We start from the raw sequence: 22,439 nt of genomic DNA on the forward strand, positions 1-22,439 counted from the left end.
ACTAAATCATGAAGAAATAAAAAATCTCAAAAGACCAGTAACAAGAAGGTAGAATCAGTCACTGATCAAAAACCTCCTAACAGAGAAATGCCAAGGACCAGATGGTTTCCTTGGTAAATTCTACCAAACATTTAAAGAATTGATGTCAATTCTTTTCAAACTCTTCCAGAAATCAAAGAAGGAGTATTCCCTGGCTCATCTTACAAGGACAGCATGATCCTGACACCAAGGCCAGGAAATTATAAGAAAATTACAGATCACTTTTCCTGATGATTATAGATGCAAAAATTCTCAACAAAATATTAGGATACCAAATTCAACAGAACATTAAAAGGATCATTCAATATGATCAAGTGGGATTTATCCCCGGGATGCAAGGATGCTTCAATATGCCAGGCAATAAATGAGAATTACCACATTAAAAGAATGAAACATAAAAATCGTATGGTCATCTCAACAGATGCAGAAAAAGCATTTGACAAAACACAACATCTTTCCACGAAAAGAAAAAAAGTCAAAAAAGTAGGTTGGAAGAACAAATATTATTAAAATGTGCATATTACCCACAATCATCTATAGATTCAATGCAAGTCTTATCAAAATTCCAATGGCATTTTTCATAGAAATAAGAAAACAATCCTAAAATTTGTATGTACAAAAGACCCTGAAAAGCCAAAGAGATCCTGAGAAAAAGAACAAAGCCAGAGGCATCATATTTCCTGATTTCTAACTATACTACAAAGCTAAAGTAATCAAAACAGTATAGTACTGGCGGAAAAATAGACACAGAAAACAATGGAACAAAATCAAAAGCCCAGAAAAAAAAAAAAAAAAACCCACATATAAAGAACACTTAACAAAGGAAGGAGAGTACCTTCAGTAAATGATTATGGGAAACTGGGTAACTACATGCAGATGAATGAAATTAGAACCCTATCTTACACCATTCACAAAAATGAACTCAAAATTGATTAAAGACATAAACATAAGACTTCCAAACTGCAAATCTCCTAAAAGAAATCATAGGGAGAAAGCTCCCTTGACATTGATTGTAGCAGCAATTTCCTGGACATGGCATAAAAAGAAAAGCACAAGCAACAAAAGCAACAAGAAGTAAATGTGACTACATGAAACTAAAAAGCTTCTGCACAGCAAATAATCAATTGACAAAATGAAAAGGCAATCTATGGAATGGTAAAAATATTTGCAAATCATGTATCTGTTAAAGGGTTAATATCCAAAATATATAAAGAGCTCATACAAATCGAGCAAAAAACAAACAACCTGACTAAAAAAGTAGTAACTTCCTCTGAATATTCAGAAGAACTGACTAGACAGTTTTCCAAAGAAGGCATCTGACAAATAGCCAAGAGGTATATGAAAAGGTGCTCAACATCACTAATCATCAAGCAAAGGCAAATCAAACCACAACAAGGTATCACCTCATACATATTACAATAGCTAACATCAAAAAGACAAGAGATAATCAAGTGGTGGCCAGGGTATGGAGAAAAGGAAACCCTTATGCACTTTTGGTGGGAACATAAATTGATATAGCCACTTGAAAACAGTATGAAGGTTCTTCAAAAAATTAAAAATAGAACTACCGTATGATCCAGCAATCCCACTTCCTTGGTATATATCCAAAGGAACTGAAATGAAGATCTCACAGACGTATCTGCACTCAGGTGTTCAATGTGGCATTAGTGACAACAGTCAATAAATGGAGACAACAGATGAATGGATGTCATACACATACACAACACACACGCATGCATGCATGCACTCACACAAAAAATGGAATATTATTCAGCCACGAGAAAGAAGGAAATCCTGCCATTTGCAACAACATAAATGAATTTTAACGGCATTATGAGAAGTGAAATAAGTCAGACAGAGAAAGACAAACACCATATGATATCACTTCTATGTGGAATATAAAAAAATTGGACACAGAAAAACAAAGAAGAGTGGTGGTTATCAGAGGCTGAGAGTGGAGGAAATGAGGAGATAATAGTCAAAAGTTACAAACTTCAGTTATAAGATCAGTAAGTTCTGGGATCTAATGGACAGCATGCTGATTATAGCTAATAATACTGTATCTGTTATACTTGAAAATTGCTAAGAGGTTAAATCATAGCTGTTCTTACCACAAAAAAGAAATAGTAATTGTGACAGCATGGAAGTATTAGTTAGCTAATGCTATGGTGGTAATCATTTTCCAATATATGAAAGTATCAAACCAATGTGCTGTACACATTAAATTTATATAGTGTTACATGTCAATTATATCTCAATAAAGCTGGAAGAAAAAAGGCTGGCTTCTGTGAACTTTCAAACTTAAGGCGTAGAAGAAAATCTCAATTTAAGCTGCAACCCCGAGAATACTCTGTTCGTTTCCCTACTTTGCACATCCTAAATAATTAATTCTCCCTGCATTCATAATCACTTACGTATTGAGACTTCCACAGATACTGCTGCCAGTCCGTGCAGTAAAAACTTTGCTAAGCATAAGCTGTGGAGGGGAACTATGAAGAAAAAGAAAGAAAGAAAGAGATCAAAACTAAGACAAGGAACTTCTCAATTTATTATAAATCAAAATATGTAAGTGACAGACATTTCACTGTATAGTTACAACAGTCATGAAGTAGCATGAACCCCACAAAATATCATAAACTGAGTATCTGACATGCTCAATCTGCATGAAGACTATATGAAATTCTCTCATGTTTAAAAATTACATATTCTGGGGCGCCTGGGTGGCGCAGTCGGTTAAGCGTCCGACTTCAGCCAGGTCACGATCTCGCGGTCCGTGAGTTCGAGCCCCGCATCGGGCTCTGGGCTGATGGCTCAGAGCCTGGAGCCTGTTTCCGATTCTGTGCCTCCCTCTCTCTCTGCCCCTCCCCCGTTCATGCTCTGTCTCTCTCTGTCCCAAAAATAAATAAACGTTGAAAAAAAAAATAAATAAATAAAATAAATAAATAAAAATTACATATTCTAACATGGATAATGAAAAATCAGAAAAGCCCTCACCGGATCTGATGAATTTTTAAGGTAGATCCTTTGTAGCTCATTGCTACCGAGCCAAACATCATCTCTCCAAGCATATTGGCATCAGAAGAGCACCGGGAACCCTAAAAAAATAACGATAACATTAATCAAATTGCAGAATGTCAAACCTTAGGACTATTTCCAATATTGAATTTTATTGACAATTGCTTTGCTATAGTTATTCTACATAATGTTTTTTTTTTTTTTAACGTTTATTTATTATTGAGAGGCAGAGCGAGGCAGAGCATGAGCATGGGAGGGGCTGAGAGATGGGGAGACACAGAATCCGAAGCAAGCTCCAGGCTCTGAGCTGTCAGCACAGAGCCCGATGCAGTGCTCGAACTCACAAACCCAGAGATCATGACCTGAGCTGAAGTCGGATGCTTAACCAACTGAGCCATCCAGGCGCCGCTACATAATGATTTTTTTAAGTGATTCTACACTGTATACACTGTTCTATAGCTTGATTTTCTCCATTTCACAATGTCTTACACATCTAACTATATGGTTATACAAAGATTCCTTTTGAACAGCTGCATAGTATTCTACTGTATGAAAATACCACAGTTCCCCTTACTGATGGGCTCTTTAGGTTACTTCCAGGTTTTTGCTATTACAATATTGCTTAAATGAACACTTTTTTTTTTTAAGTTTGTTTATTTTTGAGAAAGAGACAGAGAGAGAGAGAGAGAGAGAGAGAGAGAGAGAGAGAGGGAGGCAGGCAGGGGGAGGGGCAGAGAGGGAGAGACAGAGAATCCCAAGCAGGCTCCACACGGTCAGCACAGAGACTGACATGGAGCTTGATCCCACAAACCATGAGATCGTGACCTGAGCTGAGATCAAGAGTCAGACACTTAGCCAACTCAAGTGAGCCACCCAGGTGCCCCTTAAATGAACATTCTTAACCACATCTTGTGCATATGCAATGTTTCTCCAGGACAGACAATAAGAAACAGAATTCACTGAACATGCAGAACAGTTTTCACCACTCCTGCTGTACAAAAGAGATATTCACAAACATGGTAATTTACCTCTACTTTGTATTTTTTTAAAAGGACTTATTTAAAACATGAGAATATCTCATTCTCAAAGAACTCCAATTAAAAGTTATTCCTTTCCATCATTCTGTCTTTCATTATCATCCATTTCATCACTAATTAGATACTGTGGTAAATATCACTAATTACCGCCTGAAATATCTTATTCCTTATTTTTTGAAGTCTAATGTGTTTCAGGGCAGCAATGTGCCCAACTGAAAAAAAAGAAAAAACAACTGCATTTCACATCCTCCCTTAAAGACAAATTTAGGGGCGCCTGGGTGGCTCAGTTAGTTGGGCATCCAACTTCAGCTCAGGTTATGATCTCTCGGTTCATGGGTTCAAGCCCTACGTCAGGCTCTGTGCTGACAGCTTGGAATCTAGAGCCTGTTTCATATTCTTTGTCTCCTCTCTCTCTCTCTGTTCCTTCCCCACTTACACTCTCTCTCTCTTTCTCTCTCTCAAAAATAAATAAAAGATTTTTTTATTTAAAAAAAAAGACAAATTTAGAGTTGGTTTCTACATTTCGAGGGTTAAACTAATGGTTGGAGTTGCAGCTTTCACAATTTATACATTTATATGCATGAGATATAAATGAAAGTCACTGGAGATGGAGATACCATATTAGGAACACAGAGCAACAATTTAACAATTTAACACATTAATTCTGGGTAAGTAGAAAAATAAGGATACCTTGATCTCTAAAGCCATCTTGAACCCTAAATATCATACCTAGATGGCCTACCTTCAGACCTGTCATCCAGTGAAGAAAATAATCCCTAGGAAAAATGTAATTCCTAACTTGTAGTTATATAATAAAACTGATAAGAAAGAGGACCTAAGTAACTAAGATAATAATTATTCACATATTTCATTAAATCATTCTATCATAAAAAATCAAGAATTAGGAGTTTTAAGAAAATACTTAAAAGACTCTTCTGATATTAACAATAAAGTAACAAGGACCCTCATTTTACATGTGGAGGATAGGAAATATACCTGTACACTATTTTTATTTTTATGTGCTTCTTCTACTCTTTTGCTTATTTACTGCCCATTTTGGATTAAAGAAATCTATGTATTTACATTTGTCAAACTTTCTTAAAAGAGACATCTTCAAATAGCAATCCATTTCATCATAATTATTTTATATTAGTTTTAAATATATATTCACTTACATATTTTTTCTCTTAGGTGTTAGCCTTAATTTTGTTTTAATAAAGACAAAAAGCTAATGTTTAAAGAAAAAAACACTTTTGATATACCTATTTAATAAAAGAACTCATCTAGGGATTTGGTTAAAAAAAACTTTTATTTCAAAACACAAAGGTTTGGGTACTAAAAGTAACATTTTAGAAAGAGAGACAAATAATTTTTTAATGATCAAATGGGAGGGTCTTTTTTTTTTCTCCTAAAAAAAAAGATCAACGCAAGGGGTGCCTGCATGGCTCAGTCCGCAGCATCTGACTCCTGATTTCTGCTCAGGTCATAATCTCACAGTCGTGAGATGGAGCCCCGCGTTGGGCTCCATGCTGCTTAAGATTCTCTCTCTCCCTCCTACTTCCCCTCCCCAGCTACTGTTCCACCCCTATCCAAAAAAAAAAAAAAAAAAAATTAATGCCAACCCTACTTGGCAAACTACACTGCTTCTGGTTAATGACAGAAGTGAGAGCCTTTTCTTACAAGCTCATTTTCACTATAACGTGGCTAACTCCATTCTTATTTTGACTAAAATTATTATGAATTTAAGTATCAAAGCAGTTATAGATTTTAATACTAAACTAGAAAAGAAACCTCAGAAACCAAAACGCAGTAAAAATAAATTGGTGTTTAAATTTTATCAGACCATAGAGTTTGCTAGTAAAGGTTCTCTTTGCCTGCTCTAATACATATCGAATACTCAGCATAAATGTCACTGGCATATTTATATATGACGTAATCTATAATATAAGTTATAATTTTAAAAGTGCTATTATTTTAATACTTTTTTTTATAATGCCCTTATTAAAAAGGCATTTTTTTGAACATACTCATTGTTGGAAGTTATTAATCTGTAATAATCTGTGTTAATCAAAGATAATGTTCTAGTTACCTGAAATCACATTTTATCAAGGGTAGTGAACTATATACTACAATAATTCAATGTCTCTTACTAAAAAAACAGAGTTCCAGGACCATACTCAGCCTACTATCAGAATATCTGGGCACAAAGCCTAGGAATCTGTACCTTAAAAAAGAAAATCCTGGGACACCTAGGTGGCTCAGTCAGTTAAGCATCCAACTCTTGGTTTCGGCTCAGGTCATGATCTCGCAGTTTCGCGAATTCAAGCCCCACATCAGGCTCTGCGCTAGTAGCACAGAGCCTGCTTAGGATTCTCTCTCTCCCTCTCTCTGCCCCTCCCCCACTCACACTGTCTCTGTCCTTCTCAAAATAAATAAATAAACTTTAAAAATAAAAATTTTTAAAGAAAATCTCTAGAGATATTGATGCAATATAAGAGTCCAATCACTCAATGCTTCAGGGTTCCTATAATCTGTATCCATGTGCTAATTTTCAACTCCATAATATTAGGAAGAAAGGCAAGCTTACACAATTCATCAAAGTAGTAAACATCCAAATTGGTATAAGTATGATGATGTCACATAGCATATAGCACAATTAGGAACTTATTAATGTATCATGCTTAAGCTGGAGGAATAAAGGTGGACAGGGGAAATTATGTACTACCTCTTAATATCTGGATTTTAATAACTTCAGAGCTCTTTCATAGATACTGTTATATTGACATCATATAAGGGTCACTTTCCTTCCAAACACAACTACCTAATTACAAATAATTTAAAAGCCCAGGATTCCATTTTGGTACCGCTAAATATAAAATACTTGTGATGCATTCATGCAAGCTTGGATGACATGAATAAATTCACATAGATGACATTTACTTGGTATGAAACCAAACATGTATCTTATGTGAAATATAACAAGTTTAAAGAGAAGTTACTATTAGATACTATTTTGTTTAAGTTTGTATTTTAAAAGAAGAATCACATTACTTTTGAAAAACAAAAATGTCCATTTCTGCATGTGTATAGTTCCAATCATACTTAATTTCATTCTACAGCCAAATTGTATTATTTTATATTAATCTTCATTATTTCAATAAATTAAAGATATCCAAAATAAATTATTCTCATAACCCAAAAAATCTGGTAAATAAAAGGGAGAAAATACTCCTGGCTACCTATGACCATAGTTTACTGTACTTTTCCTAAGATTTATCAAAATGCATAAACATACTTCTTTAATTATCTGTCTCCACAGCTACAAATGTAAGCTCCAGGAGGGTAAGGACTAGTTCCTATTGTACGGCAATCCCTAGGATGGTGCATAACACATCACGGACACTCAAAAATATTTGTAAATTAATGAATAAATAAATGACATCAATGATCTTACTTGGTACTTAGGACATTGGTCCTTTACATCAGAAGATGAAGTCACAGAACTATCCAGTGAGGAAGAACTGTCTCCTCCAGGTTTCAACTGGCAGCATTTCCCAAAGACTTTTACTTGAGCATCACTACAGAGTTTCTGAAATAGAGATATTATTCCCATTCATGTTTTAACAAACTTTTCATCATATACAACTTTAATTTACAGTATAAAAGCCTTTAGAAAAAACAAGCATGAAATAATTCAAAATATAGCCTTAATTTATTGATTTTACTACATTTTTCTCCAGTACTGTTCTCTATTCTTTGTCTCATAATTGTAATAATATTTGTGGAGTTTGTGTTGTGTTTTTCTCACAAACATTGTTAAATCAAGGGAGTTTTTCTATATTATTATGGTCTACAACAATATTCTTTACAAGTGACTTAAGAGACGGCAGCAGTTTTCAAGGTATTTGATCTCAAACTCCATTTAGGCCTTTTGTTTCTGTGAGTTAGATCTATCAATATTTTCCCATATAAGACATTAAAGCTGAGAAATTTTAAAATATTAACTCACTTAAATATAATAATATACCCATTACAAGTTAACATAAATAACATATTTTTAAGGAAGAAAATTTCTATGCAGATATGTAGGGATAAGACGAGAAATACAAAGCTTTTATATTTTACTAAATGTATGTGTATGTGTTTACATATATTAAACATACATGTTTATTATTTTGAAATGAGAATGTATTCATGTGTTGAACAGTTAAATGTTTTGTTTTGTTTTGTTTTTTGCCTTTTAAAAAATTTAAATCCATGATAGTTTACACATAGTGTAATAATGATTTCAGGAATAGAATTTAGCAATTCATCACCTACATGTAACACCCAGTGCTCATCCCAACAAGGGCCCTCCTTAATGCCCATCACCCATTTGACCAATGCCCCCCCACTCAACTCCCCTCCAGCAACCCTCAGTTTGTTCTCTATATTTAAGTCTCTTGGTCTGCTTCCCTCTCTGAACAAACTTTTAATAACAGCTAAATTTAGGACAAGAAGGTTGTACAGTGGCATAGTATGAAAGCATAATGTATTTCTATTCCTTTTTCTTCATTCTCTTGCTTTTCTCCCACTCCCAGATTCTAGAGCTTTCACTGCTCACAACTACCAAAGGTGCAATCTACCAAGGACTTTCATACTCCTAAGAATATTTTGGTGCTTTATCACAGTTACCAGTATGTACACTCTTCCATGTAACAGACCTCACGTAGGTTTTCAGAGGAAGTAACCTGACTGAAATCACAGTTTTTGAAGATCAACTGTTTTATAGATGCCATCACCACCAAGGGCACTGTAAAAGAGAACACCTGGTAATTCCAAAATCACCTCTAACCAAAAATGTAGAGAGACAGCATGATAAACTAAAATGAATAAGGGCTTTAAAACTAAAAAAGATGTGAATTTAAATCCTGGCTCAGAGAGTTACCTGACCTCGCTAAATTTATCTATTTAATGAAAAGAAAAACCCTATCTAATGGGTAGGGTATTTGTGACACTTAAGGTGTGTGTGTGTGTGTGTGTCTGTGTGTGTGTGTGTGTGTGTGTGTCCATATGTACTTATATATAAAATACATAAAGTGCTCTATACACCATCTAGAACTAGCATGTGCTTACTGGTTTGTAGCTATAAATGATATTAGAAAAAAGTTAAAGTAAGAAGCTAAAATAACTGAATACCTACTTTGGAGTCAGGAACTTCAGTATATATTTCCATGTATATTATTTCATTTAAACACTTACTAAAATATTGATATTTTTGGTACTGATATTCTTGGCCACATCTTAACAACCTTCTATTTAATGATCACCATCGAAATGCTAGGTCTTTAAAACTATTTTCTTTAATACTCAGGGTGGTAGATATTATAGCCCAGTTTAATGCATAAGAAACATGAAGCCCAGAGAGTTTAATTAACTTCACCAAAGTTATAAGAACTAGTAACTACATGATATGCTTGAAGGCAAAACCAGGTGGTTTTACATGAAAGATACTCAATATTACTAGTGATTAGGGAAATATAAATTAAAACTACAATACGGTATCACCTCATGTCTATTAGAATGGTCATCATCAATTAGTCGAGAGAACAAACACTAGCATGGATCTGGAGAAAAGGGAACCTTTGTATACTCTTGCTAAGACTACAAATTGGTGCAGCCACTTTGAAAAACAGCATGGAGGATCCTCAAAATATTAAAAATAGAACTATAATACAATCCAACAATTCCACTTCTGGGAATACATATCCAAATGAAATGAAAACTAACTCAAAAATATATCTGCACCCATGTTCATAGCAGCATTATTTACAACAGTTAAGACATGGAAAGAACCTAAGTTTCTATTGACAGATGAATGGATAAAGAAGTTTGTAACACAACTTCTTTGTTGTACACAAACTATATTATTTTGTACACATGTAATGTACATTTGTAATGTACACATGTACACACTATATTGTGTACTATATGTACACAAACTATATTATTCAGCCACAAAAAATTAGGAAATCCTACAATTTGTGACAACATAGATGGACCCTGAAAGCATTAGGTTAAGTGAAATGTCAGACAAAGAAAAGCAAATACTGTTCAGACTTGTAGTCACCAGAAGTGGAGGGTATGGGGAGGCAGATTTAGAGGAAGGTGGTCAAAAGGTACCAATTTCCAGTAATAATAAGTACTAGGGATGTAATAATGCACAACACAATAATAGATAAAACACTGCTTCGTAATATTATAGGAAAGTTGTTAACTGAGTAAATTCTAGGGGCACCTGGTTGGCTCAGTTGGTTGAGTGTCCAACTTCGACTCAGATCATGATCTTACTGGTTGTGAGTTCGAGCCCCGCATCAGGCTCTGTTCTGATAGCTCAGAGCCTGGAGCCTGCTTCAGATTCTGTGTCTCCCTCTCTCTGTCTGCCCCTTCCCCACTAGCTCGCTCTCTCTCTCTCTCTCTCTCTCTCTCTCTCCCTCTCTTTCCTCTCTCCCTCTCTCTCCCTCAAAAAAAAAATATTAAAAACAATTTTTTAAAGAGTAAATTCTAATAGTTCTCAGCATAAATAGAATTTTTTCTTCCTTTTTTTTTCTTTCTTTTCTTTTTATTCTGTCTGTATGAGAAGATAAATGTTAGGTGAATCTATGCTGGTAACCATTTCATGGTATATGTAAAGCAAACCATCAGGCTGTATATCTTAAACTTATGGAATGATATATGTCAATTATTTGTCAATAAAACTCAATTTGAATACAATGTATACCAAAAACTAAGAAACAGTTGAATGAAACAGTCCTTTTCCTCATGGAACTAACAATCGAATGAGAGAAAGAGGCATTTAACAAATAATTAGACAACTATGTATAATGAAATATAATATTTCAAATATGTTCTTTTATGTTAGCAATAGCTAACTCATTGTACTTACTATGTGCCTAGGCACTATTCCATTTTACATACAGTTATTCTTTTATTCCTCACAACAACTCTAGGAAGTATTATAATTATCCCCACATTAAAAGAGAGGTTAAGGATCAATGATACTTAAGTGAACTGTCCAAGAGAGGACTTAACCTAGTCTAGGGAAACCAAAAAATGACATTTAACCCAGGACTACAAAAAAGCACAGGAGTTAAGGTGAAAGAGGAAGAGTGGGAGGGCTAGAAAGATATTCCAGGCTGAGGGACCTTGGTATATCCAATCTCTGAATCATGAAGCAATCTGCTATAGGGAGGAAAGGGACAAACATCCATCAGTTTCAGGACTGAAGCATAAAAGTATACATAAAATTTCTTACTACACGCACACACACACCCACCCACACACACCCCCCCACACACACACCCCTCTCTCCTACCAACTCCTCAGCTGTCCAGAGTCTTTTCTCCCTCCCATTCTGAAGTCATGGCTTTTCTGAATCCACATAGCAACAACTTCACGGGAAGATGGTCTAATGAGGGGAGAGGGCACAGTCTGCAACCTTCAGGTAGACAGACATAGGCCTTCTATGAGCACAACCACAGAGCAAAAGGATTCAGTTTTCTTATCTCACTTTCATTCCAAAAAGAATGATGCCATACTTTATTTTTAACCCACAAAAAATCATGCTCTACTTATGCATAAAAAATAAGTTATAAACACCACTGAAAAAAAACCTGGCTTCTTATAAATGGATTATAATTTTTATTAACTTTTTTTAACATTTTCACATAATCACAAACAAGTTGCAAAATTAGTTCAAAGAATTATTTTTTCCTGAACCAAATGGGAGTAAGCTGACTACCTGAGATGCTATGAACTAAAGCATCAATACTTCAATGTGTATTTTCTACAAACAAGGACATTCCCTTACATAATCATAATACAGCCACTTTTCAGGTGGCATATGATTTCAATGCCCATTAATGATAATATTCTTAATACTGATGATCACTTGATTAAGGTGGCACCTACCAAGCAACCTCACTGTAAACAAACTTTTTTCTCCTTTGTAATTAATAATATTTTGATAAGGGGTGGGGGGGGATGAAATTCGTATGCTATTTTATTTTTATGCCATAAAATGCTGTTTCTCATCAAACTTTCAACTTATTTATATCAGTATAAACTCATGGTTTTCTATTTCATCCAATGGGTTGTAATCTGCTACTATCATTATTTGTTTTTATGCTAGAGTTCTCCCTATTTAGCCAGTGACAGGCCCTTCATGCTGGTTTCTATGTCCCTTTGACATGTTCCCATCATTGTTTAAGCTTTTGGCACAAGTTCCAGGCTTTTCTTTTTCTTTCCCTGCTCCAGTCTAAGGACCAGTCATTTCCCTAAAGAGCCCTGGTTCATTCTAATGGAGAAGGGAATTAAGACATTAAGATCTAGATACTAGGTATGAGCCCACATGTTGGGGTCTCATTGTGCTTCTGCTCTCACTGCTCTGACAGGGCTGAGGAGTACACATATGTATCTAACATATCCATAAACAAGTTTACATTTACATTTATTGCATTTGAGTATATACATGCGTGTACATATATATTAAAACATAAATTTGCACCAATAAATCCAATTCCATTCCAAGACTACAAGGTTCTTCTAGTTTTCTCATTTATAACTCCCTTTTCTAACAATCAGAACAACATGCCTTTCATTAGCCTTCAAATGTGTTTATTTTATCAACTCCCTTATATGAAACCAGTCTTTCATTTCTCACTCCCTCACCTGCATGGACATTTTCTTTTCCTCAGGCTCAGCCAGCCAAGATGGATGCCCTCAACATCCCACTTGGGCACTGACACTCTGTATCAGGCAGCAGCTATGGAGATGTCCTCAACTTACTTGGGTTCTAATACTCTGCTCTGGACCACCATGTCTCGACCAACTGACATCAGTGTTCAGCCCTACCTAATGGCTTTAGGAATAAATTGTTCAGAAAGGGTAAATGGATGGAAGGTAGAAAGACATGGGGGATTAAAAATTTTAACCTTGACACATAACCATATTTTATGTTCCAGATTCTATATCACAACTGAAATTCAAGTAAGTAACCAACACTTACATGGTATTTTCAGTTTACAAGTCTTTCACGTAAATTTTCAATTTTTTTCTTGTTCAGTCAACTTTTAATAATTTTAAGTTGTACATAAGTAATCCATTCATATGACTCAAAAGCAAAAACAAAATAAGTAAGTATACACACGGAAATCTAGAAACACTTCTTGTAGTACCCTATTTCCCACTCCACATATTCCCAATAAGTCACTTTAACTGGTTTATTATTATCCTTCTAAAATTTCTTTTTGCAAATAAAAACACAGTATTACTTTTCTTTCTCTATTACAGAAAAGGTAAGTAATTCAGTTCTGTCCTTGCTTTATTTTCCTCTAAAAGCCTAGAGAATCTTTCCATTTATCGTTAGAAATCCTCCTCCTTCTTTTTTTCATACAGCTGAATAGTATTCCAGTGTGTAAATATATTATAGCTTATTTAACCATTCATCTGTTAAGGAAGGATATTGTTGGTGGAACTGCTGGATTAAAACAAGAATAGATAAGACTTCCAGGGAAGATGGTGGAGTTGGACGATCCTAACCACATGTCATCCCATGAACACAACTAACTAACACCCATATCAGTGTAAATAACCAAGAAAATGACCCAAGACTGGCAGAACAGACTCTCCACAGCTAAATGTAGAGATAAGGCCACACGGAAGGAAGGAAGGAAGGAAGGAAGGAAGGAAGGAAGGAAGGAAGGAAGGAAGGAAGGAAGGAAAGTGATCAGGAGTTAAATGGACCATGGGAGGGGCGCCTGGGTGGCGCAGTCGGTTAAGCGTCCGACTTCAGCCAGGTCACGATCTCGCAGTCCGTGAGTTCGAGCCCCGCATCAGGCTCTGGGCTGATGGCTCAGAGCCTGGAGCCTGTTTCCGATTCTGTGTCTCCCTCTCTCTCTGCCCCTCCCCCGTTCATGCTCTGTCTCTCTCTGTCCCAAAAATAAATAAACGTTGGAAAAAAAAAAAAAAATGGACCATGGGACTGTCTGCATAAGGGAAGGACACCAACATCACAGGCTCAGAGAGGGATAAGAAACAGACCTTCAGGCCAAGCACCCTAAGCATAGGGATCCCATATAGGGAAGACCAGTCTCCATAACATTTAGCTTTTGAAAACCAGTGGGGCTTAATCTCACAAGTTCTTACCGTCAGTGGGGCTTAACACCTGGAGCTTTAAAATCAGCAGGCTGAGCTCTAGGAGAGCAGAGAGGGCAGAGGAAACTGAGTCCCCATGCATAAAGAGCACCAACAACAGCCCTGTGGAGATACGGCATAGAAGCAGCAGTCTGAAAAATGCCTCAAGTATATGGGAGAGAGAGGTGTTTACTAATCTCAGAGCGTGTGTTGGAGGGACAGGGATCTTTGGAAGACTTTTCCAGGAAGAAAGGAGTTGGAAGGCACCATTTCCCTCCCCCACCCCCCCCCACCCCCAGACTAGACACATGGACACTTGGGGGGAGAAACCTCAGCCCCGACAAGCTCCAACTAACTTGTTAACAGAGTACCACACTCCTGTGTTCTCTTCCATACAAGCCCCCTCCAACTATGCCTCATTCCAGGTCCTATCCCACAGCAGACCTGTCCAGACCTGGCTAATACTAAGAAGCCTGCCCCTGTTTTCTCCTGCAGACTTGCCTCCTCCAACAGACCTTTGGACAGAGCCAGCCAAGGCAGTGCACAAACCTGAGAGTATGCAAGCAGCTTGGTAAGGAGCCAGGACCACATCAAAGTGACTCCTGCACAAGGAGAGGGGAAGACAACCACACGCACCAGTTCAAACTAGACTCCAGCAGTGGGCCTGGTCTGACTACAGGCTCCACCCACCAATGAAAGCTTCAGAGGATAACACAGGCAAAGGTCCCTGCAGCACAATACACATTCAAGTGCACACAGAACATTCTCCAGAATAGATCATATGTGAGGGTACAGAGTAAGTCTCAACAAATTCAAAAAGATCAAAGTCATTCCATGTATCTTTTCTGACCACAACACTATGAAACTAAAAAATCAACCACAAGAAAAAGTCTGTAAAGAACACAATACATGGAGGTTAAATAACATGCTACTAAACAATTCATGGGTCAACTGAGAAATCAAAAAGGAAATGAAAGGACGCCTGGGTGGCTTAGTCAGTTAAGTATCTGACTCTTGGTATCAGCTTAGGTAATGATCTCATGGTCATGAGATCAAACTCTGCATTGGGCTCCACGCTGGGAGTGGAGCCTGCTTAGGATTCTCTCTCTCTTGCTCTGCCCCTCCCTCTCATGTGTGTGCCTTCTCACTCTCTCTGGGAAAAAATAAAAAAATAAAAAAATAAATCAGAGGAAATGTAAAAAATACATGGAGACAAATGAAAATGAAAGCACAATGGTCTAAACAATAAAAGAGGTTCAGCAATACAGGCCTACCTCAAGAAACAAGAAGAATCTAAAATAAACAATCTAACCTTACATCTAATGAAGCTACAAAAAGAGGAACAAATAAAGCCCAAAACCAGTAGAAGAAAGGATATAGTAAAGGAAGAAAGAATATAATAGGATATAAAAGGATATAATAAAAAATATAATATTAGAGAAGAAATAAACAAAATAGAAACTAAAAAAACAATAGAACACATCAATGAAACCAGGAGCTGCTTCTTTGAAAAGATCAACAAATTGATAAAGCCTGGCCAGACTAATCAAAAATGGAAAATTCCTAGATACACATAACATCCCAAAACTGAATCAGGAAGAAAAAGAAAATGTGCACAGACCAATACCAGCAATGAAGTTTTATTGGTAATCAGAAAACTCCTCACAAACAAAAGTTTAGGACCACATGACTTCACAGGTGAATTTTACTAAACATTTAAAAAAGAGTTAATACACCTATTCTTCTCAAACTATTACAAAACATAGAAGAGGAAGAAAAGTTTCCAAATTCATCCTATGAGTCCAGCATTACCCTGATACCCAAACCAGATAAAGACACCACTAAAAAAGAGAACTACAGGCCAATATCCCTGATGAACACAGATGAAAAATTTCTCAACAAAACACCAGTAAGCCAAATTCAACAATACATTAAAAAAATCATCCACCAGAATCAAGGGGGATTTATTTCTGGGTTGCAAAGGTGGTTCAATATTCACAAATCAATCAATGTGATACTTCACATTAGCAAAAGAAAGCATAAAACCCATATGATCATTTCAATAGATACAAAAAAAAAAGTGACAAAGCACACCATTCATTCATGATAAAAACTCTCAACAAAGGACGTTTAAAGGAAACATAGTAAAAGCCATATATGAAAAATCCACAACTAATGTCATACTCAATCGTGAAAAACTGAGAGCCCTTTCCCTAAGATCAAGAACAAGACAAGGATGTCTACTCTCAACACTTTTATTCAACATAGTATTGGAAGTCCCACTCACAGCAATGAGACAACAACAACAACAAAAAAGGCATCCAAATTGGTAAGAAAGAAGTAAAACTTTCAATAATTGCAGGTAAAACTTTTCACTAATTATACTATATATATATATATATATATATATATATATATATATATATATATAGAAAACTCTGAAGACTTCACCAAAAGACTTCCAGAACTGATTAATGAATTCAGTAAAGTTGCAGGATACAAAATCAATACACAGAAATCCATTGCATTTGTATACACTAATAATGAAGCAGCCAAAAGGGAAAGTAAAAAAACAATCCCATTTACAACTGCGCCAAAAATAATAAAATACCAAGTAATAAATTTCACCAAGGAGATGAAAGACCTGTTCTCTGAAAACTGTAACACAAGGGGCACCTGGGTGGCTCAGTCGGTTAAATGTCCAACTTCAGCTCAGGTCATGATCTCACCGTTCATGAGTTCAAGCCCCACATCAGGCTCTGTGCTGGTGGTTCAGAGCCTGGAGCCTGCTTTGGATTCTGTGTCTCCCTCTCTCTCTGCCCCTCCTTTGCTCCTTCCCCTGCTCATGCTGTCTCTGTCTGTCTGTCTGTCTCTCTCTCTCTCTCTCTCTCCTTCTCAAAAATAAATGAACATTGAAAACTGTAACACAGTGATTAGAGAAATTGAAGACGACACAAACAAATGGAAAGGTATTCCACGGTCATGGATTGGAAGAACAAATACTGTTAAAACAGCCACACTACCCAAAGCAATCTACAGTTTTAATGCACTTTCTACCAAAATAGCAACAGCATTTTTCACAGAATTACAACACACAATCCTACAATTTGTATGGAACCACAGAAGACCCTGAATATCCAAAGCAGTCTTGAAAAAGAAAAATAAAACTGGAGGTGTCACAATCCTAGATTTTTAACATATATTACAAAGCGGTAGTAATCAAAACAGTATGGTATTGTCATAAAAATAGACACAAAGATGAACGGAACAGAACAGAGAGCCCAGAAATAACCCCAAAATGATACAGTAATTTCATCATCAACAAAGGAGAAAGAATATGCAGTGGGAACAAGACTCTCTCTCCAACAAACTGTGTTGGGAAAAATGGACAGCTACAAGCAAAAGAATGAAACTGGACCACTTTCTCACATAATACACAAAAATAAACTCAAAATGGATTAAAGACCTAAACGTGACACAAGAAACCATAAAAATCCTAGAAGAGTTCACAGGCAGTAATCTCTCTGACATCAGCCATAGCAACATTTTTCTATTTCAAGGGAAAGAAAAGCAAAAATAAATTATTGGGACTACATCAAAATAAAAATATTTTGCACAGCAAAGGAAACAACAAAATTTTTAAAAAGCCTATGGAATGGGAGAAGATATTTGCAAATGACTTCTATGATAAAGGGTTAGTATCCAAAATATAAAAAGAACTTATACAACTCAACACCAAAAAACACACAATCCAATTAAAAATGAGCATAAGACGTGAACAAACATTTCTGCAAAGACATACAGATGGCCAAAAGACACATGAAAAGGTGTTCCACATCACTAATCATCAGGGAAATGCAAATCAAAAGCATAATGAAATATCTCTTACACCTGTAAGAACGGCTAAAATTAAAAAAACAAAAAACAAGAAAGGTTGACAAAGATGCAGAGAATGGAACCCCTTGTGCACTGTTTGTGGGAATGCCAACTGGTGAAACCACTGTGGAAAAACCAGTATGGATGTTCCTCAAAAAATTAAAAATAGAAATGCCATATGATCCAGTAACTCCACTACTGGATATTTACCCAAAAAATACAAAAACACGAATTCAAAAAGATAAATGCACCCCTATGTTTATTGTACCATTATTTATAATAGCCAAATTATGGAAGCAGCTCAAGTGTCCATCAATAGATGAATGGCTAGAGACGATGTGAGGGAGATATACACATTAGGAAATATCCAGTCATAAAAAAGAATGAAATCTTGCCATTTGCAATAACATTTGCAATAACATAATAAACGGGATTATTATACTCTAGAGAGTATAATGCTAAATGAAATAAGTCAGTCAGAGAAAGACAAATACCATATGATTTTACTCAAACGTGGAATTTAAGAAACAAATGAACAAAGAAAAAAAAGACAAAAAAAATTCTAAACTATAGACAATTGATGGTTACCAGATATGAGGTCAGGAATGAGTGAAATAAATGAAGGGGATTAAAAGTACATTTATAATGATGGGCATTAAGTAGTGTATAGAACTACTGAATAACCGTTTTATACACTTGGAACTAATACAACACCTTATGTTAACTATACTGGAATTAAAATTAAAAAAAGAAAAAAAGAATCTCTGGGGATGCAGCCTCAGAATCTGTATTTTTAACAAGTGCCCCAGGACATTGTCACGCACAGACAATCACTGGATAGGACCATCAATAGAATTTCTTTCTACTCTAAAAATCTGTTCATTCCCATGACCTAAATTTTAGTTAGCTCTATTTTTCTGTGAACAGAATTGAATTTAAAAAAGAAAGGTACAATTTGCCTGGTGCCTATGTTTGGGGCCTTACATACATTGTCTAATTTTTCTGTACAATAATCCTTTGAGGTAGGTATTATCATCACCACAGTATGCATAGATTCCAAGCTGGAACTCTGTACAAACTTCCAAATAAAGAATGAGTTAAGTTCTGAGGATGTAATGTACAGCATGGTGACTATAGTTAACAGTACAAAAGTTGCCAAGAGAGTAAATTTGAAAAGTTCTCATCACAAGCACACATAAAAATTCTGCGTGACATGATAGATGTGATAACTTACTTTACTGTGACAATCTCTTTTCCATATACACATACATAAAATAACTACATTGTATACCTTACACTTACACAATGCTGTATGTCTACTGTATTTCAATAAAGCTGGGGGGGGGGGGAAGTTGGGACTATGATTTCAAAGTCAATGTTTTTTCCCCACAATATCGTGCTATGGTAAGAAATTATGAAAGAGCTTATTATAACTGATAAACTCTTGTGCAGTACCTTATCTTCACAAAATAGATTACTATTTTAGGAACTGTTTCTTCATCCTCTTTGGATCACTGAGTTTCTCCTACTCTGAACCATTAATTACTTGATGTCATGATGATAATATAAAAATAATAAGCTTCACCTTAATTACTCCTTTTCTTATTTTTCTTACCTATTTACAATGTACTCTTCTTCGGGCGCCTAGGAGGCTCAGATGGTTAAGCATCCCACTCTTGATTTCAGCTCAGATCATAATCTCACAGTTGGTGAGATTGAGCCCTGCATGAGGTTCTGTGCTAGCAATGCAGAGCTTGTTTGGGATTCTCTCTGTCCCTTCTTTCTGCCCCTCCCTCTCTCTTTCTCAATAAATAAAATTTACAAAATAAATAAATAAATAAATAAATAAATAAATAAATAAATAAAATGCACTCTTCTTACATTTTATACTTTTTGGAAGGCAATTTAAATCCTTTGTGTGAGGCAGGGAATAAATCAAATGTAAATAACACAACAAAAAAAAGCAAAAATAGATATAATATTAGTAGACACTGCAAGATTAAGGAGATTGTATCACTTTACTCATTCACTTTTACAGCAAAGTATCATGATTAAACATCTGAGTTTTTGCCAATCTAAAAGGAAAGAACTAAAATCACATTATACTTTTCATTTTTGTTTCCTTTATTAGGAATGAAAATATAAATCCTATTACATGTGTAGTGGTTGTCAAAGTTAAGAGTCTTTTACTTTATGGCCCCTGTATTTTAAGTCATAGTTAGAAAAGTCTTCTTCATTCCACAAAAATATAGGAACTCACATTTTCTTGTGTAATAGTGTAGTTTTACTTTTTTTACATTATTATGTCTAACATACTTGAAGTACAAATCCAAACTTATCTTTACTCTAGTTATGTGACTCAATACCATTTACTGATCTTTATTGATTTAAGATGATGTCTTTATCACATACTAAATACCTGTGTGTATGTGGATCTATTTGTGTTTCTTTATCTTACTCTGTTAATCTCTTTGCCTATTAGTGTGCCAATTACACACTGTTTTAATTACTGAAACTTAAAGTATTTTTGCAAATCTGGTACAGCTAGCTCATCCTTACTGTCCTTTTTTCAGTTTTCCAACCAGTTACTGCTTATTTTTTTTCCATTTGAACTTCAGATTCCTCTGCCTAGTTCCACACAATGCCCTCCACCAAAAGCAAACAAACAAAAAAAGGATGGTCTTTTTTATTGGGATTGCATTATTTTACAAAGCAACTTAGAGAGAATGGACAACTTTAGGACAGTATTACCCAAAAATATATTTTGCCTTTCCCTTTGCTCAAGTAAGATTCTATATACTTTTGGAGACTTTTAAAGTTCTGAAAGCATAACTGTTTTTTGTTTTTTTTTTAATTTATGCAAGGCACTTTTTTAAGTTGCTATTTTAAATGTTGTCTTAGCTACCTTCATATCATCTAACTGAAACCTGTAAGTATATATGGAGCTTACTGATTCCTGTATATTACCTTTTTTACAGCTCCAACGACCTAAAATCCAATGTTCCAAGTTTGGTCTCATAATTAAGACTCAACTATTAGTACTTATACAATGCTTCAACGTGTACAAAACTCATACACTGTAATTTGTGTTCACCTTTCCAAACTTACATGCATTTGCTATACAATTTTATACTTGAATATAATGATTAAAAGCTAAAGCATGTAAATGATCATATAATTTCACTGAGAACTCAAGAAATAGCATTACATTATCATTAAAACAAAAACAATGTCCAGGATAAGGAGAATATCACAGGATGAAATCACACAGGACACATTTGGCTACATCAGTGTTCAAAGAAACGACATCACAGTGATTTTTATATTTCAGCTATAAAATGAATAAGGTCTGAGGACTGAATGTAAAAAACAAAAAATAAAAATAATTCTTTTGGGGCGCCTGGGTGGCGCAGTCGGTTAAGCGTCCGACTTCAGCCAGGTCACGATCTCACCATCCGTGAGTTCGAGCCCCGCGTCGGGCTCTGGGCTGATGGCTCAGAGCCTGGAGCCTGTTTCCGATTCTGTGTCTCCCTCTCTCTCTGCCCTTCCCCCGTTCATGCTCTGTCTCTCTCTGTTCCAAAAATGAATAAACGTTGAAAAAAAAATTTTTAAAAAAATAAAAAATAAATAATTCTTTTACAAAGTGAGTTATTTTATTAAAATCATTGAATGTATTCATTTTAATCTTTACAGTTTAATAGCCATTTTCATAAAATATAATAAAGCTGAAATACACCTGTTCTCAAAAGCTATACATTGATCAATATAATTTTAACATTATAAGACATTTTAGCATGCAAAGTACTTTAATTTCTAACATAAAATCAAAGCATTCATGTAATTTATGAGTCACAAAATTAAAAAGATAAAATACACAGTTCCCTCATTTTCCCATTAAACCCATTAAATATATTCTAAAGAGACAGTATTTTCTTTGCATGGAATTATAGAAAAAATCTGTTTATCCATCTAAGGTGCTGCCATGCTCTTCATAGAGAATTCCTTGGTTCAACCAAATCCAGATATGAATCAGTATGCCATTGTGAAAATATTACCTGCCTTTCCCCCTCCCATCCCAAATAAAAAATACACAATAAAGTGAATAAAGTGAATCACCTTTACAAAGAAAACTATCTGTCATGTGTTTTATTTAAAGGGACCTCATTCCGTGGGTTCGAGCCCCGCATCGGGCTCTGGGCTGGTGGCTCAGAGCCTGGAGCCTGTTTCCAATTCTGTGTCTCCCTCTCTCTCTGCCCCTCCCCCGTTCATGCTCTGTCCCAAAAATAAATAAAAACGTTG

General features: G+C 35.5%; 1 protein-coding gene across 5 annotated transcripts in view; it reads right to left on the reverse strand.

Moving 5' to 3' along the window:
* The window catches only part of FNIP1 (folliculin interacting protein 1), a 146,019-nt gene that overhangs the window by 55,982 nt on the left and 67,598 nt on the right, over positions 1 to 22,439 (reverse strand). For 3 of the 5 annotated variants that reach the window (XM_045488018.1, XM_045488008.1, XM_045488041.1), the window contains 3 exons: positions 7,546 to 7,680; positions 3,034 to 3,134; positions 2,454 to 2,528 (listed from right to left, as the gene is read on the reverse strand). In XM_045488018.1, coding sequence (XP_045343974.1) covers positions 2,454 to 2,528; positions 3,034 to 3,134; positions 7,546 to 7,680 — 311 coding nt within the window. The remainder of the gene's footprint in view (positions 1 to 2,453; positions 2,529 to 3,033; positions 3,135 to 7,545; positions 7,681 to 22,439) is intronic. The other 2 variants (XM_045488032.1, XM_045488024.1) reach the window with 1 other exon arrangement.

Source organism: Leopardus geoffroyi, chromosome A1 (assembly GCF_018350155.1).
Source record: "Leopardus geoffroyi isolate Oge1 chromosome A1, O.geoffroyi_Oge1_pat1.0, whole genome shotgun sequence".
Classification (NCBI taxonomy): Eukaryota; Metazoa; Chordata; class Mammalia; order Carnivora; family Felidae; genus Leopardus; species Leopardus geoffroyi.